This window comes from Thalassophryne amazonica, chromosome 10 (genome assembly GCF_902500255.1).
Source record: "Thalassophryne amazonica chromosome 10, fThaAma1.1, whole genome shotgun sequence".
Lineage (NCBI taxonomy): Eukaryota > Metazoa > Chordata > Actinopteri > Batrachoidiformes > Batrachoididae > Thalassophryne > Thalassophryne amazonica.
The window spans coordinates 101915201-101937989 of NC_047112.1; the positions used below are offsets into that span (position 1 = coordinate 101915201).

A 22789-nucleotide genomic window follows, 5' to 3' on the forward strand; every position below is an offset into this window, starting at 1 on the left:
TAATTTGATAATTGATTAGTTTTTTTTTTTTTTTTAGTTTTTTTTTTTTAATGAAATAGAATGACTCATTTGGTCTTTATCGGAGTGTTAGAAGCAGAGTTTGTTATACTTTATGATTCACGGAGGGGATGAAGTGTGATCTTGACAAAATGATAATGCAGTCACATATACAGTGGGGCAAAAAAGTATTTAGTCAGTCCCTGATTGTGCAAGTTCTCCTATTTAGAAAGTTGAGAGAGGTCTGTAATTTTCATCATGGGTACAGTTCAACTGTGAGAGACAAAATGAGGAAAAAAAAAAAGAATCCAGGAAATCACATTGTAGGATTTTTAAAGAATTTATTTGTATATTATGGTGGAAAATAAGTATTTGGTCAATAACAAAAGTTCAACTCAATTATTTTGGCCCATTCCTCCATGCAGATCTCCTCTAGAGCAGTGATGTTTTGGAGCTGTTGCTGGTCAACATGGGCTTTCAACTCCCTCAACAAATTTTCTATGGGGTTGAGGTCTGGAGACTGGATTGGCCACTCCAGGACCTTGAAATGCTTTTTACAGAGCCACTCCTTTCGTTGCCCGAGCAGTGTGTTTGGGATCATTGTCATACTGGAAGACCCAGCCACGTTGCATCTGCAGTGCTCTCACTGATGGAAGGAAGTTTTGGCTTAAAATCTCACGATACATGGCCATGTTTATTCTTCCCTTAACACAGATCAGTCATCCTGTCCCCTTTGCAGAAAAACAGCCCCAAAGCATGATGTTTCCACCCCCATGCTTCACAGTAGGTATGGTTTTCTTGGAATGCAACTCGGCATTCATCTTCCTCCAAACATGACTTGAGTTTTTACCAAAAAGTTCTACTTTGGTTTCATCTGACCAAGTGATATTCTCCCAATCCTCTTCTGGATCATCCATATGCTCTCTGGCAAACTTCAGATTGGCCTGGATGGCTTAAGCAGGGGGACACGCCTGGCACTGCAGGATTTGAGTCCCTCTCTGCGTAGTGTGTAGCCTTTGTTACTTTGGTCCCAGCTCTGCAGGTCATTCATCAGGTCCCTCCGTGTAGTTCTGGGATTTTTGTTCACCGTTCTCATGATCATTTTGATCCCACGGGATGACATCTTGCATGGAGCCCCAGATCGAGGGAGATTATTAGTGGTCTTGTATATCTTCCATTTTCTTACAATTGCTCCCACAGTTGATTTATTCACACCAACCTGCTTGACTATTGTAGATTCACTCTTCCCAGCCTGATGCACATCTACAGTTTTCTTCCTGGTGTCCTTCGACAGCTCTTTGGTCTTGGCCATGGTTGAGTTTGGAGTCTGATTGTTTGAGGCTGTGGACAGGTGTCTTTTATACAGATAACGACTTCAAACAGGTGCCATTAATACAGGTAACAGGTGGAGGACAGAAGAGCTTCTTAAAGAAGAAGTTACAGGTCTGTGAGAGCCAGAAATCTTGCTTGTTTGTGGGTGACCAAATACTTATTTTCCACCATAATTTACAAATAAATTCTTTAAAAATCCTACAATGTGATTTCCTGGATTTTTTTTTCTCATTTTGTCTCTCATAGTTGAAATGTACCTATGATGAAAATTACAGACCTCTCTCATCTTTCTAAGTAGGAGAACTTGCACAATCAGGGACTGACTAAATACTTTGTTACCCCACTGTATGAATTTTTTTGTTGGTTTTTCTTGTCTATATATTTTGTAGCAGGTTTACTTTCTAAGCTCATATTTGCAGGTATTAAATTTTAAAACAAATTTTGTGTTTGGGTTTAATATTTACAGATGAAATATGGATTACAATTTCTGAATTGCAGGTGTTTCTTTTGGTACACACCACAATACTTGAGAATTACATCTTGAAGTGTGTGAAAATATCAAAACTCATGAAAACATTCTTCAGTATACTAAAGCTGTAAAAAGTGCTTTTTTTTCAACAAGTATGCACACATTAGTATACACAGTTTGAGACGTTTATGACGATAATAAACATGTATAAATAGATACAAACACGGCTCATGGAAAAAAAAAATTGTTGCTCTGCCATTCTTACAGAAACATCCTTACATTTTTCAGAAAGTCTTCTGGTACATCACTGGACTTTTTTGTCTTTATCAGCCATCACTTCAGTCAAGTCCTCTGGTTGTATAGACTTCACTTTCTCCTCCATCTGAGTGACCCTCTGCTTCATCCTTGTCTGGCTCGAGCTGAACTCTGCCATCAGCTGGGCAAGCTTGGTCTGCATGGTATCCAGGTTGTCTTGGATTTTGGTGATCTTCTCCTGCAGGTCTTTGGGGTCAGATCCAGCGTTAGCCACTGCCTCATCAATCAGGTTGTCTTTCATCAGGATGGCTTTCCCCTTCTCCTCCAGAGCCTTCTTGGCATCGGGATATTCAGTGAGCGCCTCCATCAGGTCATCTTTGGACAAGGCAAAGAGGTCAGAGTAACCAACACTTCTGATGTTGGCTGTTCTCCTGTTGCCTGCCTTACTACCTTTGATACCTAAAATACTGATTTCCCCAAAGTATGCACCATCGCTTAAAACCACAAACTGAGTAACTCCATCATCGGCCACCACAGCTAGTTTCCCTTCCTTGATGATGTACATCTCCCTGCCGATGTCCCCCTTCTTGCAGATGTAATCTCCAGGACTGAAAACCTGCGGCTGCAGCTTCAGCACCAATTCAATCAGCAGACCAGCTTCACAATCCTGAAAAATACGCACTTTTTTCAGCGTATCCAGATGGACATTGATGGCAATTTCAGCCTTGAGCTTGTCAGGGAGGGTCTTCAAAACCTCCTTCTCATCACAGGTTTTCTTTTCAGTCCATAGGTAGTCAAACCACTTGATCACTCTGGCCTCTAGGTCTTTGGTGACTTTTCGAAATTGCATGTACTGCTTTATGGAGTCTATCTTTGCCTGGAACTCGGCCCGAGAGGCATTCATATTGGAGATCATGGCACCGACGTTACCGACAATACTGGCGAAAATTAGCACACCAGTTAGGAAGTCAGCAATGACAAAAAGGAATTCAACATCCTTGACTGGAGCGGGAGTCTCTCCAATGGTAGTGAGGGTCAGTGTAGACCAGTACAGCGAGTAGATGTACTTTCTCGCCAATCGGCCGTACTCTGGATGGCTGATATTAGGATACACCCAAGTGTCTGATCCAAACCCGATAGTTTTAGAAAGGGCAAAGAACATACAGGCATTCCAATGGATAATAATAAGGATGTAAAGTACAAGATTACTGATCCGGAACATGTTTGGGAAGCTGGTTCTGGTTTCTGTCCGCTCAAAGAACTCAAAAAGTCTTGATATTTTACAAAGACGATTAAATCTGAATTCTGGGTTGTTATATCCAAATTTCAGAAACAAAATATCAGTAGGTATCATTGAAATTACATCATATTTAAAATGCGATGTTGCCGTGTAATGAATTCTCAGCTTCTTGGCATCTTTTACCAGCAGGCCTTGTTCCAGGTAACCTGAACAAAACAAAACAAAAAACTAATTAGCAACCAAAGTTTAACACAAAATGATTCTACAGCACGTAGAGTGGGGTTCTGACCTGTCCTTGATCTGACAAAAGTGTCTGTGTAGTATAAAAAGTCTGAAGTATAGTCCAGGAATATCCAGAGTTTTGTATAAGACTCCTGGAGTTCATTAAAACAGGCTCTAAAGGGTGAAAGGAAAATGTTACAGTCTGTGACTGAGTCAAGAGGCTGTGCAGCATGGTGAGGTGACGGTACCTCGTCACGATCATCAGCAGGTTGTAAAATACTGGGCTTGCAATGATGCTGAGCCATCTGTAGTACAGATCAGAGGCCGGGTCCATACACCAGGTCTCTTTCCTAAAAACAATGCAACAGCAATTGAGATTCTTGAAAGAGGTAATTTTTCTTTACATAATTAATAGCCAAGAATGGATCAGTCTCGTGCACAGTGAACAGACGTGTGACAAATTAAAGGAAAAAAAACAGCTTAAAGCCTTTTAATAAGGTGTTGGGCTGCCACAACACCTTGAGTGCACCTTGGCATTGATTCTTCAAATCTCTGGAAGTCTACTGGAGTTTCTTCAGGGTTTTCCTGCAATTTGTCACCCATCTGTTTGTGACCTGTGAGTACTTACGAGGGCTCCTCTTTCTTTTTGTCATCCTTCTTATCCTTCTCTTCCTTCTTCTCATCTTTTTTCTCTTCCTTTTTCTCATCTTTTTTAATCTCCTCTTTTTTGTCCTCTTTCTTTCTACAGATCACAAATTTAGTTTGGAGGTTGATGAAATGGATTCAGGATGTCTATAAGGAAATGAGAAAGGGGAGGTACTACTGGACTACATATTATAGGGGCCTAACGGAAATGCGAGTTTTATTTTCTTTGTTGGAAGATCTGGTGCAGGTCGTACACTAATCCAGCAGGTGGCAGCATAACATAGCTGCATCTCCATGTCTATTTTTATTAACATTTACTGTTTGCAATTGTCAAAACTGCTTACCAAATCTCACAATACTAAACTGTGTAAAAGGCTCAGTCAGTACAACCCACGCCAGAGCTTTTAAGAAAAACTGAACTGTGGTTTTTCTGTCAGGAGAAAACAGGAAGGGAGCACGGGGACAATTGAAAAGCATCATTGGTTGAACCTGTTAAAAGACGGTATTTACAGTATATGGGAATAGCCATATAATCTATAGGTGAGACTCTAAAATCCTACTTCTACTCTTTCATATTCACTTACTCGTCTGTGTTGTTGCAATTATTCAAGTTGAAGTTGGCAAGTGGCCACTTACAGGCAAGACTTTGGGGGAAAAAAGAGATTTTTGTTTCACAGTGATCCCACAAAAGCCATTGATTTAGCTTCTTTTTTTTTTTTTTAAATCCAGTACTGACCATGTAAAGCTGAGCCTACTCAGAGGAATTGTTTATTACTCATGATATAGATTCATACAAAGCACTGTGGACATATGAAGCCGTGGCTGTCGGGGATAAATCCCACAGGCAGTGATGTGAATTCACTTGAAGGTGGAACAACAGTTCAAAGAGAAAGGCATTCCGAGAGGAGGGCAGTTATAATTTGGACTTTCCCCTCTGTTTTGTCATGAGGCAAGAATGTTAAAGAATCCTACAATGTTTACAAAAATTAAAAGGAAAAAACTGGAGACATACAGATTCCGAACAAAATTTAACCAACTCTTCCCTTATCCAACAACCATCTCTACACAATATGTGATCACAATCCAACACGTGGTATGTTGCCTTCAAACGCACAGCCACAACACAGCTTGTGTTGGTTAGTGGAGATACCAAATAAAGCACTTTGAATGTGTACAGTTCTGCCAAAGTCAAACAGTTCTTGAATTCTGCAGTGGGATTAACAACACCACTGGAAATTACATCACAGTTATCCAAATGGATAATGGATTCTGGATCCTTTTCCATGAAATGTGACGTAATGTCGGTCATGGGATATGCTGGACTGCCAGGTTTCATCAGGATCAATGGATTTGTTTTTGAACTTAACCAATCTACAGATCAAATTTATAAAGGATTCTTCCTGTTGTTAGGTCGATCTTTTCACTGCATTTTGTGAGGATTAGCTACAAACCTTGTGAATAATCCTGCTAACAGACACACAAACCTTGTTGAAAATATAACCTCTGTGACAGAGGCACAGTGGTCATTAGGATGATGATCACACTGTAGCTACACAATTTACTACTCTCCCGCTTCAAACACTGGTGCCACAGTACATATGCCACGTTCACACTGGACAACACGTGAGCGACGGTGGCGACAGGTTGCCATGTAATCCCTATGGAAGGACACGTTGTGGCTCCACAAAAGTTCAAGCCACACAATACGTCCGTGAAGATTATTTTATTTATTAACTACACAGATGTATAATAAAACAAATGGCAAACTGGTTTATAACACAATTATGACAGCAATGGAGGGGAGAGCAAGCAGCAGCACCGCAGCAGTGGCAGCAGCCAGTTTTTTTTTCACGTGCGCATGCGAACAGATCGCCCATGAAGATAATTTTATTAACTACACAGATGTATAATAAAACAAATGGTGACTGGTTTATAACACAATTACAGAGTTTGAGGGGAGAGCGAGCAGCAACACTGCAGCAGCAGCCAGTTTTTTAAAAATTGTTCACATGTGCGCGCATGAATGGGACAGGAGGTCCTCAAACTGGGTCCAGGAGAGGTGGAAGTTCCGCTGAAAGCGGCCATCATCCAAATGCAGCTCCTGCAGCAAATGATGAATTTGTGGCGTCACGTGGCGTCTGGTGTAAACGCGGTTCAAGCAGAGTGACACACCAGGTGATGGTAGCGGGTCCATCGCCAGGCGAGGGATGCGAATTTGTGGCGTCACGTGGCATGCGGTGTGAATGCGGCATAAGAATATATACAGAATAGTCATGTCACAATACTTTTTCAACATGTATAAATTCAATTCTAATGTAATTACATTTTTTCCCGCAAATCTGATTGCTTAATCATATAATATCGGGGTAACCATGCAAAATATTCAACCATTTCACATTTGGATGTATTACTCTGTGCCCTGATGGGACACTCGCGCTGCTACACAGATGTCAATAATGGCGCTGTCAGCTGATAGTGAGAAAAAGTTGCGTACCAACGACGATGCCGAAATGGGTGAATTTAAGATACCATACAGAAGTATTAATGTGGATTCTGATACAGAATTTCCGTTTCACATTTGATGAATTTGATGGATTTTCACATTTGGTGGATTACTCTGCACCCTGGAAGCTGTTGGAGCGACGCTGATGCGGCTCAAAGGTAAGCAAATTACTTAAAGAAAAATAAACCGTGCAAACGATGGAATTGGAATAGAATGGGATTAACCCCCTTGTGTCTGATTTGCAGATGTTCATGCTGGATTATGGTCGCAAATATCCGGTTTACCATAAAACTCCTTTTTAACGGCTCAATTTGCGACTGTATAACGACATGAATGACCGAAAATCATCAAACTCAACAGGATTATTCCCTAATTGTAGATATCTGTAAGGATTTACTGATGACCATAATAATGTCAAAGATATCTGTCAATCAAATTTTGCCTCATCCATATGCAATGCACAGTGCTTGTTTGTGTGTGTTTCTTCATTCTGGTTGTGCTCTGGTGCACCGCATTTTCAGTCAGATGTATGCAGTGGTGGGCACAGATAACCAAAAAATTTACTTCGATAACAACAGATAATCAGGTAACTTAAAAGTTATCTTTGACAAAGATAAAGCGATAAACCACCCAAAAATGTATCGGAAGTTAGAGATAACCAATAAATTCCAGTATTGTCTCTGGTACACTTGCAACTACTAACAAGCTGATTTTGAGTTTTAACACCACAATCGTTTTTGGAGGCATCAAAAGCAACAACAGACCCAAACAATGAGTCAGCAGTTCTGTCTTTGAAAGTCCTGCCCCCTGTTGGAAGCTTCTGTTTATTACATGGCTTCCAGCACAAACAGAAGCTGGGGAGAGCTATGAAGCTCACCTCTCTGCTCAATCGCAATGATGCCGTGAGGTGGAGGAGGTCTTGGATTATAAAGCAATGCTGAGTTATGGTTTGGTGAATAAATAAAATGAATACTGATAGAATAACTCCATTAATGTAAATTCTGTCATTTGTACAAAGTTAAAATATAACATATCTTTTAATGTTGAATAATGCACTAATTCTGAAGTTCTGTAACAAGCACAGACAGATCACAAAGGATTCTGGGTAAAATGTGCCTCGGCTAAACACTGATTGGTTTAAGTCATACATTATGTAAGCCAACACGTTAATGTGAGGTGTGTTGTGTGTTGGTGTTTACAGATAAATGTGCTTCTGTAAAACATTCCATTTTTTTATTTGTAAAAAAAAAAAGGCATTTTCAAAAAAAAAAAAGCCAAGTTGTAATTAGATAACCGTCTGATATAACCTGTGTCAAAAATATGATCTACTGGTGTCAGACGTTCAGTACTTGAGCTGGGTTTTACACCGTGTGAGTTTTGGCCCTTTTTCAGATGATTTTTCATTTTTCAGTCCGGGTCTACATTTTTTAGAAAATAATTTGTACACATCCAGGTTTGGATAATTATGTGGCTCAATTTCATCTCAGTACCTCAGATTTGATTACAGTAAAGTTTAAATTATAATAGATGCATGATGTCTGCAGCTTATATTATACATCAAAAGAAGCTCATATCTGTCATAGTGAAGTGTGTTCATGTGCACTCAGCACATCTCACCTCTTCTTGCGGGACACATCACTGTGACCAGCAGCACTGCCTTGGCTGGAGATATCTTTGAGCTCAGAGCCCCTGAAGCGCTCCAGGAACGAATCGCGCCTCTGTTCTTCTGGGTTTATTCTGTGAGATGACCAGTTCCGCAGCATAAGGATGAAGTGGGAGAGCCTAGAGGGTCAGCAACCAGGAAAACATGTCTAGTCATGAAAACTTAAAAAATACAACTACTTCCTCTTTCGGCTGCTCCCGTTAGGCGTCGCCACAGCAGATCAGTCATTTCCATCTCACCCTGTCCTCTGTCTCTTCCTGTGTCACCAACCATCTGCATGTCCTCCCTCAACACATCCATGAACCTCCTCTGTGGCCTCCCTCTTCTCCTGCCTGGTGGTTCCATCTTCAGCATCCTTCTCCCTATATATAACCTAGACATGTCCAAACCATCTCAATCTCGCCTCTCCGACTTTGTCTCCAAATGTCCCACCTGAGCTGTCCCTCTGATATGTTCATTCCTAATCCTGTCCATTCTCGTCACTCCCAAAGAGAATTGCAACATCTTCAGATCTGCCTCCTGCCTTTTTGTTAGTGCCACCGTTTCTAAGCCGTACAACATACTACTCACTAGTACTGTCTTGTTAACTTTCCCCTTCACTCTTGCAGATATTCTTCCGTCTTGCTGTGCCTGTCAGCTTTATGCCTCTGTAGTTACTGCAGCTCTGCACATCACCCTTGTTCTTAAAAACAGAATCCAGCACACTTCATCTCCACTCCTCGGGCATCCTCTCACTTTCCAAAGTTTTATTAAACAATGTGGTTAGAAACTTCACTGCCATCTCTCCTCAACATTTCCATGCCTCCACTGGAATGTCATCTGGACCAACTGCCTTTCCACTCTTCATCCTCTTCATAGCTGCCCTCACTTAATTTTTACCAATCTCTTGTACTTCCTTACTCTTGCCACATCATCCAGCCTTTTCCCTCTCTCATTTTCTTCATTCATCAGCTCCTCAAAATAGTCCCTACACCTTCTCAACACACTCTCCTCGCTTGTCAGCACATTACCATCTGCAGCTTTTATTACCCTAACCTGCTGCACATCCTTTCTAGTTCTGTCCCTTTGTCTGACTAATCCTTTTCTCCTTCCTTACTATTCAACTTGTACAGCTCGCAATATGTCTTTTCCTTAGATTTTACCACTTCTCTTTTCGCCTTACGCCGCATCTCCTTGTACTCCTGTCTACTTTCTTCATCTCTCCCACTATCCCAAAACGTTTACGCCAACCTCTTTCTCCTTATGCTTTCCTGGGTGTCTTCATTCAACCACCCAAGTCTCCTCCTTGGTTTCTTTACACTGTCCAGATGTCACACCCAGTACATTATCTGTTTACTATACTTTTGCCACATGCAAGTTCCATTCTAGTTTAGTTTTACTCTTTTTTTTTTTTTCTTTTTTTTTTGCTCTTTTTAGCTCTTACATTTGTTTCCTGGTTTAATTCTTTGTTCATTTGTGCTGGGTCATCTTATTTTATTTCTTATTTATTAGGACTTGGGTTTTGTTCATCTTTGGCTTTGGTATTTTATTTTGATCACTGTGGTTTTAGGTTCATCTTCTTGTCAGGTCCTATTCACTTTGTATTTGTCAAACTGCACTATCTTGCACCAGCTTCCCTCATCTTTATTGTAATTCTTTCTGCTCTGTCTTACTGCACTCTCTTGCCTCCTGTCTTCCCTCATCTTTGATTCATCCAGCCGCACCCCCTTCCCGTATATTCTCCACACCTGTGTCTAATTTTCCCTGATTACCACCAGTGTATTTAAACCCTGCTTGTCCTATGTTCTCTGCCAGTTCATTTGACCTTTTTGTCTGCATTCCAGCCTTGTTTCATAGCCTTGTCAAGCACTTATTCTATTGCCTGTCAGTGTTTGACACCCTCCCCCCCTTGTTTTTTGACCTTGCTTTTCACTGCCCATGAGCTCTGCTGGCCTGTGATTTTGAACCTTGCTCGCTGTATGACCTCTGCCCGTCGATCCTCTGTACCTCTGCCTTGCTGACCGCCTACTTGTGTACCGTACTATTGCTTGTGTTTCCTGGATAAAACCCTTTGAAAAATCCTACACCTGCTTTCGAGAGTCTGCATTTGTGACCACCTCCTGTTTGTGCCATGTCATGCTTGCTGCTTGACAGTGGAGCTAAAGCAGCAGCCCTGGTGAGTGTCTCTACACAGTTTAAAACTACCAGTCAGATGGCCATTGATCATAATTCTGGCAGATGGATCACTATATAGAGATTGTATGCATTTAATAAATTGGTCATTAAAACCCAGTCGCTCTAGTACTCTATATAGAAAAGCCCAGCTTACCTTACCAAATGCCTTTTCCATGTCAAGACTGACCAGGGCTGCAGTTATATTAGGTCTTGTTTATCAGTCTGTTCTGTTTGCCTGATATTATGTTTGTCTTCCTTTCATAAACCCAGTCTAATCTTCATCTATTAATTCAGAAAGAAAGTGTTCAGTTCTTTCAGAAATTATGGATGTAAACAATTTGTAATCAATGTTCAGTATACGACTTGGGTGATAAAACCCAAGGCCAAAATATGACCAATGGGTAGTGCAAAGGCCTCGCGTCCATCTGTCTGTGCTCAGCAAAGTCTAGTCCTATTACTGCCAGGGTCTTCAAATTCACAGGGAGCATTCTTGGGACACAGACCTTGAGCAAGTTCAAAGATGGCTAACCTTGATCTATATTAAGAGATCGAAAGGTCACATTCCGTTTCCTATTGTTATGCTCATGCAGCCGACAGCATAAGTCCATTCCTATTACTGCCAGGGTCTTCAAATTCACAGGGAGCATTCTTGGAACACAGACCTTAGACAAGTTCAAAGATGGCTAATCTTGACCCATTTTAATAGGTCAAAGGTCACATTGGTTCCTATTTTTATGCTCATACAGCCAAGGGTATTTTAATTCAATTCCATTTATTACATTTATATTGTGCCAAATCACAACAAAGCTGCCTCAAGGCGCTTCACACAAGTAAGGTCTAACCTTACCCTAGACCAAGCAGACAGGCAACAGTTGTAAGGAAAGCTTAAGCTATTCTAACAGTTACAAGGTTTTTACAAAGTTTTACAGAGCTGAAGAAACAAAAAATGGGAATTCAAAACATCTGCTGCATCAGTTTCAGGCATGGTATCTCATTGTCAGTCCAGCATCCCGTTGTCTACAGACGCCCCCCAGCACAGTTTCCTTTGCACCTCGGACAGAGAGAAAAAGAGCAGAATCAGTCAGCTGGAAAAACCACACCTAAGGTGTAATTCATCAACATTAAATCGAGAGGAGAGCAGAGAAAATACTAAGGTGATAACCAACCACTAGCCCTACGCTTCACTAACAGACCCAGAAATTAGATTTTATGGTGTTGGATAGGTGCCAAAACCACACTCGCATAAAAAAATGCATTTGGGTGTATTATATTATTTCACACACGTAGATATTAACTGCGCCCTCACAAATGATCTCTGTGTGCATGCAAATTATCTCTGTCTAACTTGAATTAGACTAAGATATCTAATGTCTAATTATCTAACTTTCATTTAAAAAAAAATGTAACTTCTGTTTGCCATTTATTTGTTCCTACTTCCCTGGCTCTAACCTAAAACTCATCTGTAATTTATGGTTTTGAGAATTTACACCTGAACAAACTGAAGGTGTTACTACAGTATCATACCTGGCCACTGCCCCGGCACCTGTAAATGAATCTGTGTGGCTCTCTGATGGTCGGATGGTGGCTCTCATAGTGTTGTCTTCACAAAAAGTTCTGAAAGGGAAGAAAAGGTGTTTAAGGGAACATTGTGTTAAAATAACCAGAAATGCTAATTGTGCTGTCCAGCTGCAGCAGTGAAACAAACTTCACCTTGGCCAAAAGAAAACAATCATAAAGTGCAGTCTGAAACCGGCTGTGATTCAGGTCTCAACGTTTCATGTTCATGACAAGCTTGGATAGTCATCTGTAACAGAGGGCTATGACTGATCAAAAAAAACAGCACTTTTCCATTTGTTTTCCACAAATTTGATTTTCTTACATTGGCCTCGAGGCATGCTGGGCCGGTGTGTACAGTTGTGGTCCGAAGTTTGCATCCACTCATCATGGGCAGGAGTATCATTGTAATTTGTGGCTTGTAATAATTTATTTGAGCTGTTCTTTTGCCAGAGTGGATTGTACAGCATATATCATTAATGACTTAAAAAAAACAAGAATTGGGTGCACAAGTTTGAATGTATTTGGGATCTCTAATCCACACAGGGTCAAAATTATACATACAGGCTCCAATATATACTGTACATAAAGCCCCACTAATATTTTGTTTAATGACCAAAGCTGCACCTTGACCAGATGGAAGCCATCAACAAACTTCTGGCATAATTCTGGCTGAATATTTGACCACTCTTTGGCAGAATTGGTAGAGTTCATGTAAATTGGTTGGTTTTAAAAGTTGTCTACAAATGTTCAACAGGATTGAGGTCAGAGCTTTGGGAAGGCTGCTCCAGAAGCTAACTTGCGTTCCAGCAGTTTCCAGTTCATGGCGGGCCTGAGCATTGGTGGTTGTTCCTGAACATCCTAATATTTTCCTCTCATTTGAGGGTGACAGTTTGGGTCTTCTTCCAGACCTTGGCAAAGTGGTGACACAGCCGAGTAACTTGTACTTCCCTAGTTGTTTGAAATAATGTTCATGGAAGCTGCAGTTGTTTAGAAGTGACTCCAAGAGACCTTCCCAACTGATGTAAATCTACAATTCTCCTTCTTAGATCTTCACTGAGTTCACTGGACTTTCCCATTGTTGAGTGCAGTTGAGTATTGGTCAGTCCAATGAGCGTTGACAAACATCTTTTTTATTTTATTTTGGCAAAGAGAAACTACCAGTTGTAGTCAGTAATGATCACTAACACTGAGTTAATAAGCCTTTGCCTTGTCACATTAAAAGGCATTGTAAAACCTTTGGCATCACTTATTGAAAGATTTAAGTGAACGTGTGTACATACAGTAGTGTTCCGAATAATAGTAGTGCTATGTGACTAAAAAGAATAATCCAGGTTTTGAGTATATTTCTTATTGTTACATGGGAAACAAGGTACCAGTAGATTCAGTAGATTCTCACAAATCCAACAATACCAAGCATTCATGATATGCACACTCTTAAGGCTATGAAATTGGGCTATTAGTAAAAAAAAAAAGTAGAAAAGGGGGTGTTCACAATAATAGTAGTGTGGCATTCGGTCAGTGAGTTTGGCAATTTTGTGGAACAAACAGATGTGAATCAGGTGTCCCCTATTTAAGGATGAAGCCACCACCTGTTGAACATGCTTTTCTCTTTGAAAGCCTGAGGAAAATGGGACATACAAGACATTGTTCAGAAGAACAGTGTAGTGTGAATAAAAAGTTGATTGGAGAGGGGAAAACTTATACGCAGGTGCAAAAATTATAGGCTGTTCATCTACAATGATCTCCAATGCTTTAAAATGGACAAAAAAAAAAAAAAAAGACGCGTGGAAGAAAACAGAAAACAACCATCAAAATGGATAGAAGAATTACCAGAATGGCAAAGGCTCACCCATTGATCAGCTCCAGGATGATCAAAGACAGCAGTCTGGAGTTACCTGTAAGTGCTGTGACAGTTAGAAGACGCCTGTGTGAAGCTAATTTATTTGCAAGAATCCCCCGCAAAGTCCCTCTGTTAAATAAAAGACATGTGCAGAAGAGGTTACAATTTGCCAAAGAACACATGAACTGGCCTAAAGAGAAATGGAGGAATATTTTGTGGACTGATGAGAGTAAAATTCTTCTTTTTGGGTCCAAGGGCTGCAGACAGTTTGTGTGAGGACCCCCAAACTCTGAATTCAAGACACAGTCCACAGTGAAGACAGTGAAGCATGGTGGTGCAAGCATCATGATATGGGCATGTTTCTCCTACTATGGTGTTGGGCCTATATATCGCATACCAGGTATCATGGATCAGTTTGGATATGTCAAAATACTTGAAGAGGTCATGTTGCTTTATGCTGAAGAGGACATGCCCTTGAAATGGGTGTTTCAACAAGACAATGACCCCAAGCACACTAGTAAACGAGCAAATTCTTGGTTCCAAACCAACAAAATTAATGCCTCACAGATGTGAAGAAATCATGAAAAACTGTGGTTATACAACTAAATATGAGTTTAGTGATTCACAGAATTGCTAAAAAAAAAAAAAGCAGTTTAAACATAGTTTTGAGTTTGTAGCATCAACAGCAGATGCTACTATTATTGTGAACACCCCCTTTTCTACTTTTTTTTTTACTAATGGCCCGATTTGATAGCCTTAAGAGTGTGCATATCATGAATGCTTTGTCTTGTTGGATTTGTGAGAATCTACTGAATCTACTGGTACCTTGTTTCCCATGTAACAATAAGAAATATACTCAAAACCTGGATTAATCCTTTTAGTCACATAGCACTACTATTATTCTGAACACTACTGTATTTTAACCTGTAGGTATAATTTTGACCCTGTGTGGATTAGAGAAGCTCCAAAATAAACTCAAACAAACAAATTGTCTGCGGTTTTAGTGTAGTGACCACATTTGAACCTGTCCCAGGTCTTGATGAGGTGACTTTGTGTACCAGATTTCATCTCAATACACATAGTCAGAATGTTGCATACACAATGAAAACACAGATACAGACATTCATATGGATGCGCAGTGCTGGGTTTGCAAAGAACTCCAACAAATACAACCCCTGGCAATAATTATGGAATCACCAGCCTCGGAGGATGTTAATTCAGTTGTTTAATTTTGTAGAAAAAAAGCAGATCACAGACATGACACAAAACTAAAGTCATTTCAAATGGCAACTTTCTGGCTTTAAGAAACACTATAAGAAATCAGGAAAAAAAATTGTGGCAGTCAGTAATGGTTACTTTTTTAGATCAAGCAGAGGGAAAAAAATATGGACTCACTCAATTCTGAGGAATAAATTATGGAATCACCCTGTAAATTTTCATCCCCAAAACTAACATCTGCATCAAATCAGATCTGCTCGTTAGTCTGCATCTAAAAAGGAGTGATCATACCTTTGAGAGCTGTTACACCAAGTGGACTGACATGAATCATGGCTCCAACACGAGAGATGTCATTTGAAACAAAGGAGAGGATTATCAAACTCTTAAGAGGGTAAATCATCACGCAATGTTGCAAAAGATGTTGGTTGTTTTCAGTCAGCTGTGTCTAAACTCTGGACCAAATACAAACATGGGAAGGTTGTTAAAGGCAAACATAATGGTAGACCAAGGAAGACATCAAAGCGTCAAGACAGAAAACTTAAAGCAATATGTCTCAAAAATCGAAAATGCACAACAAAACAAATGAGGAACGAATGGGAGGAAACTGGAGTCAACGTCTGTGACCATACTGTAAGAAACCGTCTAAAGGAAATGGGATTTACACACAGAAAAGTTAAACGAAAGCCATCATTAACACCTAAACAGAAAAAAAACAAGGTTACAATGGGCTAAGGAAAAGCAATCGTGGACTGTGGATGACTGGATGAAAGTCATATTCAGTGATGAATCTCGAATCTGCATTGGGCAAGGTGATGATGCTGGAACTTTTGTTTGGTGCCGTTCCAATGAGATTTATAAAGATGACTGCCTGAAGAGAACATGTAAATTTCCACAGTCATTGATGATATGGGGCTGCATGTCAGGTAAAGGCACTGGGGAGATGGCTGTCATTACATCAATAAATGCACAAGTTTACGTTGATATTTTGGACACTTTTCTTATCCCATCAATTGAAAGGATGTTTGGGGATGATGAAATAATTTTTCAAGATGATAATGCATCTTGCCATAGAGCAAAAACTGTGAAAACATTCCTTGCAAAAAGACACATAGGGTCAATATCATGGCCTGCAAATAGTCTGGATCTTAATCCAATTGAGCCAGAAAGTTGCCATTTGAAATGACTTTAGTTTTGTGTCATGTCTGTGATCTGCTGTTTTTCTACAAAATTAAACAACTGAATGAACATCCTCCGAGACCGGTGATTCCATAATTTTTGCCAGGGGTTGTAGTGGTGCTGACACAACCTGTTACTTTCATAATGACTTATGTCCATCTATTTCTGTATATATGATACTAGTGCTCTTGGCAAAATGCTGTTGTAGAGTTGTGTTCAAAATAATAGCAGTGTGTTTAACAGTGAATAAAGCTTAAAATACTACAAATAATAAAATACATGCAAATGCGTTGGGAACACTGCACATTCTATTCCAAATCAAAAGATGAAGAAAAATTTATCAAATTTGTTATAACTTTACAGAAAGTGAAGAAAAGGTAACATTAGGCTGTTCAAAAAATAGCAGCTTCTACATTTTTCTTCCTGTGACTCTTATTCCACCCTTACAGGTGGCACTTCTTTAAGGCTGAAGGCACCAAATGTACATGCTGGTTGTTGTGCATTTCTCTGTGAAAAGCTGAGTAAAATAGGTCGTTCCACGCATTGTTCAGAAGAACAGTGTACTTTGATTAAAAAGTTGATTGGAGCATGTACATAAACATATGGGTGATTCTTTAACTACGGGCACTATTGGCCTTGTAAATGTAATTTCCACCACACCATTGCCTTACAATATAAAGCGCCTTGGGGCAACTGTTTGTTGTGATTTGGCGCTATATACATGTGCTCTGATGTCACTGTTTATCTCCATAGAAACTACCCAAACAATCTTTCATACAAACTGTTTAAAGGGACATTACAGTGTTGTGGAAATTACGGCAATTGCTGTGTGAAGGACTATTCTGCTGCCAACGGAAATGGATCCGCTTTATTTTGTTGCATTGTGGCTTTTATTGTGTACCCTGTTTGTGAGGGATCTCACCAGAGCTGTCAATCCGACAGGGACACGTCATACTTATTCCAGAGATGTGTTAATGCAGTTGAACTGTGTCAGTCTGAACCGCGTTACGGATGTTATATTACCAGAATTTATTCCGAGGGATTTTAATTATCTGGTTTTTAACAAAGGTGATTCGATAAATAAGAAGAGGAGAAAGCGGGGGAGACGAGGTGGTGTGAGGCTGCGTGTGCGTAAACAGCAGCTTACCAGGATCCCCTTGCCTGTCCTGATTATGGGAAATGTTCAGTCCCTGAGAAATAAAATGGATGAACTTCAAGGAAATGTCCACTTTCAAAAGGACTTCAGGAACACTTGTGTCATGGCCTTTACGGAGACATGGCTTACTGAGGAAGACCGAGACACCGATCTGCTCATCGATGGTTTTGGAGCGCCGCTTCGTCTTGATCGTCAGACTGAAGTGACGGGAAAAACGCAAGGAGGTGGGGTATGTTTGTATGTCAACAAACGATACTGCACCTCTGTGACTGTCAGAGAGAAAATCTGCACACCAGATGTTGAACTTTTATCTGTGTCATTGCGTCCTTTTTATCTGCCTCGTGAATTCCCACAACTTTTTATAACAGTACTATACATTCACCCAAAGGCAAATGCTTCCTGTGCTTCTAGTACTGTTTCTAATGTTGTTCAAAAATTGCAGTCCATTTCACCTGATGCCCCGAATTTTATTTTGGGAGATTTTAATCAAGTCTCCTTGGGAAAAACCCTAACAAACTTCTATCAATATGTTACCTGCCCAACCAGGCGTGGCAAGACTTTGGATTTATGTTATGGGTCAATTAAAGACGCTTTTAAATCACTCCCTCATCCTCCGTTGGGTTTTGCAGATCATAACTGTGTGCATCTTCTGCCAACCTACAAGACTGGAAAAGTACAAACCAAGGAGGTTAAAGTTTGGACTGCTGATTCTGAGCATTGTTTGCAGGAATGTTTTGACTGTACTGACTGGGACATGTTTAAGCAGTCCTCTGATAACCTGGATGAACTCACTGATGTTATATGTTCTTATGTCACTTTTTGTAGAGACATGATTGTTCCCTGTAAGAAACTAAATCAGTGAAATCTTGTATAAAGAAAAAGGAGGCCTTCAAAAAGGGAGTAGATTCGGACCTTCTTTTAGTTACCAAAGAGCTTAAAATAGAGATTCTTAAAGCAAAACAGACCTATAAGTCTGAGTTGGAGAAGAGGATGGCTGCTCATAATCTTGGGTCAGCTTGGTCTAGTATGAAGGCCATTGCAGGCCTCCAAAATATGGAAAGCAGCACAAATATTACTTTAAATGGCTTCAACTCAGATATTGAACTAGCTAATGCTCTTAATTGTTTTTTTAATCGTTTTAACATATCTGATTTTAGTAAGGAAACTCAGGAACTTGGTCTCAGGCTCCGTGACTCTCAACACTTCTCCCTTCACCAGTGGGATATAGAAAAAGCTTTTCTTAGCACAAAGGTAAATAAGAGTCATGGTCCAGATAATATCCAGTTTTTTATTATATTTTTAACTGGTCCTTGGAAACACAGCATGTCCCCAAAGTGTGGAAAGATGCTGTTGTGGTCCCAGTTCCTAAATCTAGTAATCCTACATCCTTGAATGATTTTAGGCCTGTTGCTCTAACATCAATTTTGATGAAGATTTTTGAGAAATTGGTACGGTCGGTAATGCTAAAAAATACTATGCATGCACTCGATCCGTTACAATTTGCTTACAGGCCTAATAGAGGAGTGGAGGACGCCACACTCACTTTGCTTAATCTGCTTCTCAGGAATTTGGAGGGCAGCGGGTGTCATGCCCGGCTTTTATTTGTTGACTTCTCTTCAGCTTTTAATACAATTCAACCCTGTATTTTAACCCAAAGGCTTTTAGAACATTTTAAATTAAGTAATAATCTCGTGGGTTGGATTTTAGACTTTTTAACAAACAGAACACAGAAAGTTAGAGTGAACGGGATTTTATCAAACACTCTGTTCTTCTACTGTCTCACCACAAGGGTGTGTGCTCTCACCTCTGTTATTTATTCTCTATACCAGTATGTGTCAGAGCACTTTTAAAAACAGGTTTATTTTAAAATACGCGGATGATACAGTGATTGTCAGTCTGCTGCAGGATAACGAGAGTAGCCATGGTCTTGTAGTTGACCATTTTGTTAAATGGTGTGAGGACTCATATCTTCAGATTAATATATCTAAAACTAAAGATATGGTCATTGATTTTAGGAAGAATGGTAGCACACCTGGCAACACAACAATGAATGGTCAACCAGTTGGAATTGTGAAAACTTATAAATACCTTGGGACTATTATTGATGACTCGCTGAAGTTTGAGGCAAACTGTGAGGCGGTGTGTAGGAAGGGACATGAGCGCTTGTTCTGTCTCAGGAAACTGTCGTATTTTCACATTGGCCGAACCATGTTAACACTATTTTATCGTGCTTTTATTGAATCTGTTTTAGCTTTTTCTTTGGTGGCATGGTTTGGCAGTTTGACATTGAAGGATAGGAACAGACTGAGTCAGATCATTAAATGGTCCAGTCGGTTGATTGGTGAATTGCAGCTGAGTTTAGAGTCCCTGTACACTAAACAATTACAGCGGATAACCAACTGCATTACAGTTGATGACTCCCACCCCCTGGCTAATGAATTTCAGCTTTTACCTTCTGGCCGTAGGTTTAGAGTCCCAAGGTGTAGAACAAAACGCTAGTTTTGTCCCAGCAGCAATTGTGCAACTGAACAAATCTTAGTAGGTTTGCATATGGTTATATTTAGATATTTATATACTTATTTATTTGCCCTTTGCACACTAGTTTTAAGCTGACCATCTTTTTAGTGGTTTTAAGGTTGAGTCCTTGGTGGTGTTTAACTTGTTTTGTGTATGTTCTTTGTTAGTATTTTTAGTGTTTTTTATTGTTGTTGTTGTGTTGACTAACACGGACGCCTTTTTTCTGTTTTCTGTTTGCTGCAAGCCAAATCTACCTACGGGTACAAATAAAGTTACCTGAACCTGATAGTGTGGGACAACTACATTTTGTTTAAAAAAAATCACAACAGTTGTATGACATTGAATACCCCAATTATGTTTTGATTATTTTACTGATATTTTATTCAGAGATATTTTAAAACATTAGAAAAAACATTTCTTTACCATTCATTTTTATCATTGAAGATCAAAAGTCTGGGTGTGGGACAAGCACAAAACGGCAATATTTGCATATAATGATGCTAAGAAAAGGTGAAAAGTCATCATAGACTACTAGAACAAGTTTCTTAACACATTTTCATTGTAAAGATAACTATAAAAGTGTGAAATTTCCCCTTTTTTCTGTTTTTCATACAATATGATCAAAGGACATAATAAGTGCCCGTAGTCTAAGAATCACCCATATATACATATAAAGCAGTGCAGGAAATGATATGCTACTCTGCTACAATGATCTCAAATGCTTTGAAACGACAAGCAAAATCAGAAAGATGTAGAAGAAAATGGAAAAACGCTATTTGAATGGATCGAAGAATAGCCAGAATGGCAAAGACTTGGTCAATGATCAGCTCCAGGGTGATCTAAAGTTACCTGTGAGTACTGCAACAATTAGAAGACCCCTGTGTGAAGCTAAGATATGGGCAAGAAGCCCCCACAAAGTCCCATTGTTGAAAAAAAACACGTGCTGAAGAGGTTACAATTTGCCAAAGAACACATTGACTGGCCTAAAGAGAAATGGTGCAACATTTTGTGGACTGATGAAAGCAAGAATATTCTTTTTGGGTCAAGGAGCCAAAGATGTTTGTCAGATGCCCCCCAAAACTTAATTCAAGCCCATTACACATATGAAGACATTGACACATGGTGGACCAAGCATCATGATATGGGGATGTTTCTCATACTATGGTGTCGGGCCTATTGATCGCATACCATGGATTATGGATCAGTTTGAATACATCAAAATACAGAGGTCATGCTCCCATATGCTGAAGGGGAAATGCCCTTGAAATGGCCATTTCAACAATACGATGACCCTAAACACCAGCAAGTGAACCGCATCTTGGTTCCCGGCCAACAAGATGAACATTATGGAGTGGCCAGCCCAAACCCAAGACTTATAGAAACTTGTGGGCTGACATAAAAAATGTTGTTTCTGAGGCAAAACCAACAAATGCAGAGGAACTGTGGAATGGGCTGGAATACGCCAGAAGTTGGTCGACTCCATGCAACACAGATGTAAAGCATTTCTCATAAACAGTGGTCACAGAACTAAATATTAATTCAGTGATTCACAGGAAAGCTAAATCTTTGACCATTTTTCAGTTCATGCAGTAAATATTTGAGCTTGTAAAGAAAAATTCAAGCATTGCAGTTTTTAAAAACAGCCTAATACTCCTTTTTCTTCACTTTCTGTAAAGTAATAATTTGTCTTCATGTTTAGAGTTGGAATAGAATGTACAGTGTTCCCAATGCATTTGCATGTGTTGAAATAAAAGCTATTATAAGGATTTTGAGCTTTACTCACTTTTTTAAGCACACTGCTAAGATGAACACAACGGTACCTGCATTTATGGTAAATGTCCACCATGTGGAGATATTGCCCCATTTCAAGAACCTTGAGTATAGGTTGCTGTGGGATACCAACAACAACCAACCTCTTTCTTGCTTATATTAGTAGAACTATAAGCAACATGGTGGTGGTTACTTAGAAATAACTACAACATATCATGTCTATGCTCAAATCCATGTGCCTTCTAGCAAGCTGTAGCTGAAATTTCACATCTTTTAAAGAAAATCCTTCTCTGAGCCAGTCCACCAGGCTGTATAACTGGAAATGCAACAGACAGTACTGGACAAAAAGTTTCCCCAATCACAACCTCAGAACCCTTTAAATCAGAGTTGTCAGTGTGTCTTGGTGGCTTCACTCACTAAGTCTCCTTGCACAGTCACTCAATTCACATGAACAGCCTACTCCAGACTGTTTGTATTACTTAATGATTGATGTAAATCAGCAGTCGGCAACCCTGCTCCTGGAGATCACCTGCCTAGTACCAAGAGGCAAGTGTGTAAGTTACAAGGGAAACTTCAAAACTACTCCAACAGTAGCTGAATACATACACCATCATATCAGACATTTTGTGGTGCTCACAGACCTACTGTCTCCATTTTCGATGACGGAGAGCTCATCGTCAGGTGTGAGGGTTGACAACCTCTGTCTGGTTGAACAGACTGTTGCCATGTTCACTTCTGCTGCTGACCTGCTTCATGCATGTAAATAAACACAGAGTGACAATAATTCAAACATTTTACAATTAAGAAATTACACTCAAAGACGCTCAACATACTGGGACTTGTGTCGTCATGGAAAATCGTATTAGACTGTGTATGCTGCCTGAAATGACTGCTGCATGAACGGCTGTTGCCATCCAGAACAGAAGGTAAATCCATAGTGTGGTGGATGCAGCAACATGTAGTCTTATTGCATAATCCCAGAGCTGACCTGACCTGAAACAAACTTTGTTTAAATAGGACTTTTCACTCAAGTCAGCAATTCAAATTAACAAATGACTGCTTGAACCAATACGTT

General features: G+C 39.9%; 1 protein-coding gene across 2 annotated transcripts; it reads right to left on the bottom strand.

Moving 5' to 3' along the window:
• Positions 1 to 1701: 1701 nt before the first annotated feature.
• Positions 1702 to 22461, bottom strand: cnga3a (cyclic nucleotide gated channel subunit alpha 3a). 2 transcript variants are annotated; one of them, XM_034180641.1, is made up of 8 exons: positions 22356 to 22461; positions 12005 to 12094; positions 8281 to 8445; positions 4745 to 4804; positions 4144 to 4257; positions 3764 to 3865; positions 3583 to 3689; positions 1702 to 3499 (listed from the first exon to the last, which is right to left on the bottom strand). In XM_034180641.1, exons 1-8 carry the CDS (start codon positions 22439 to 22441, stop codon positions 2103 to 2105), a joined length of 2121 nt encoding a protein of 706 aa, XP_034036532.1. In that variant the 5' UTR covers positions 22442 to 22461; the 3' UTR covers positions 1702 to 2102. The 2 variants fall into 2 exon arrangements, with proteins under 2 accessions (XP_034036532.1, XP_034036531.1); XM_034180640.1 differs by lacking the exons at positions 4144 to 4257; positions 4745 to 4804.
• Between the last annotated feature and the right edge of the window lie 328 nt (positions 22462 to 22789).

What these genes read in the sequence shown, in the direction of transcription:
- cnga3a (XM_034180641.1), bottom strand. Translation starts at nt 22,441, where the DNA reads ATGGCAACAGTCTGTTCAACCAGACAGAGGTTGTCAACCCTCACACCT. An exon ending in AATTGCAACAACACAGACGA is followed by an intron (nt 4,258 to 4,744) that starts GTAAGTGAATAT and finishes TGTGATCTGTAG; the next exon opens with AAAGAAAGAGGACAAAAAAG. An exon ending in AAAAAGAAAGAGGAGCCCTC is followed by an intron (nt 3,866 to 4,143) that starts GTAAGTACTCAC and finishes CATTGTTTTTAG; the next exon opens with GAAAGAGACCTGGTGTATGG.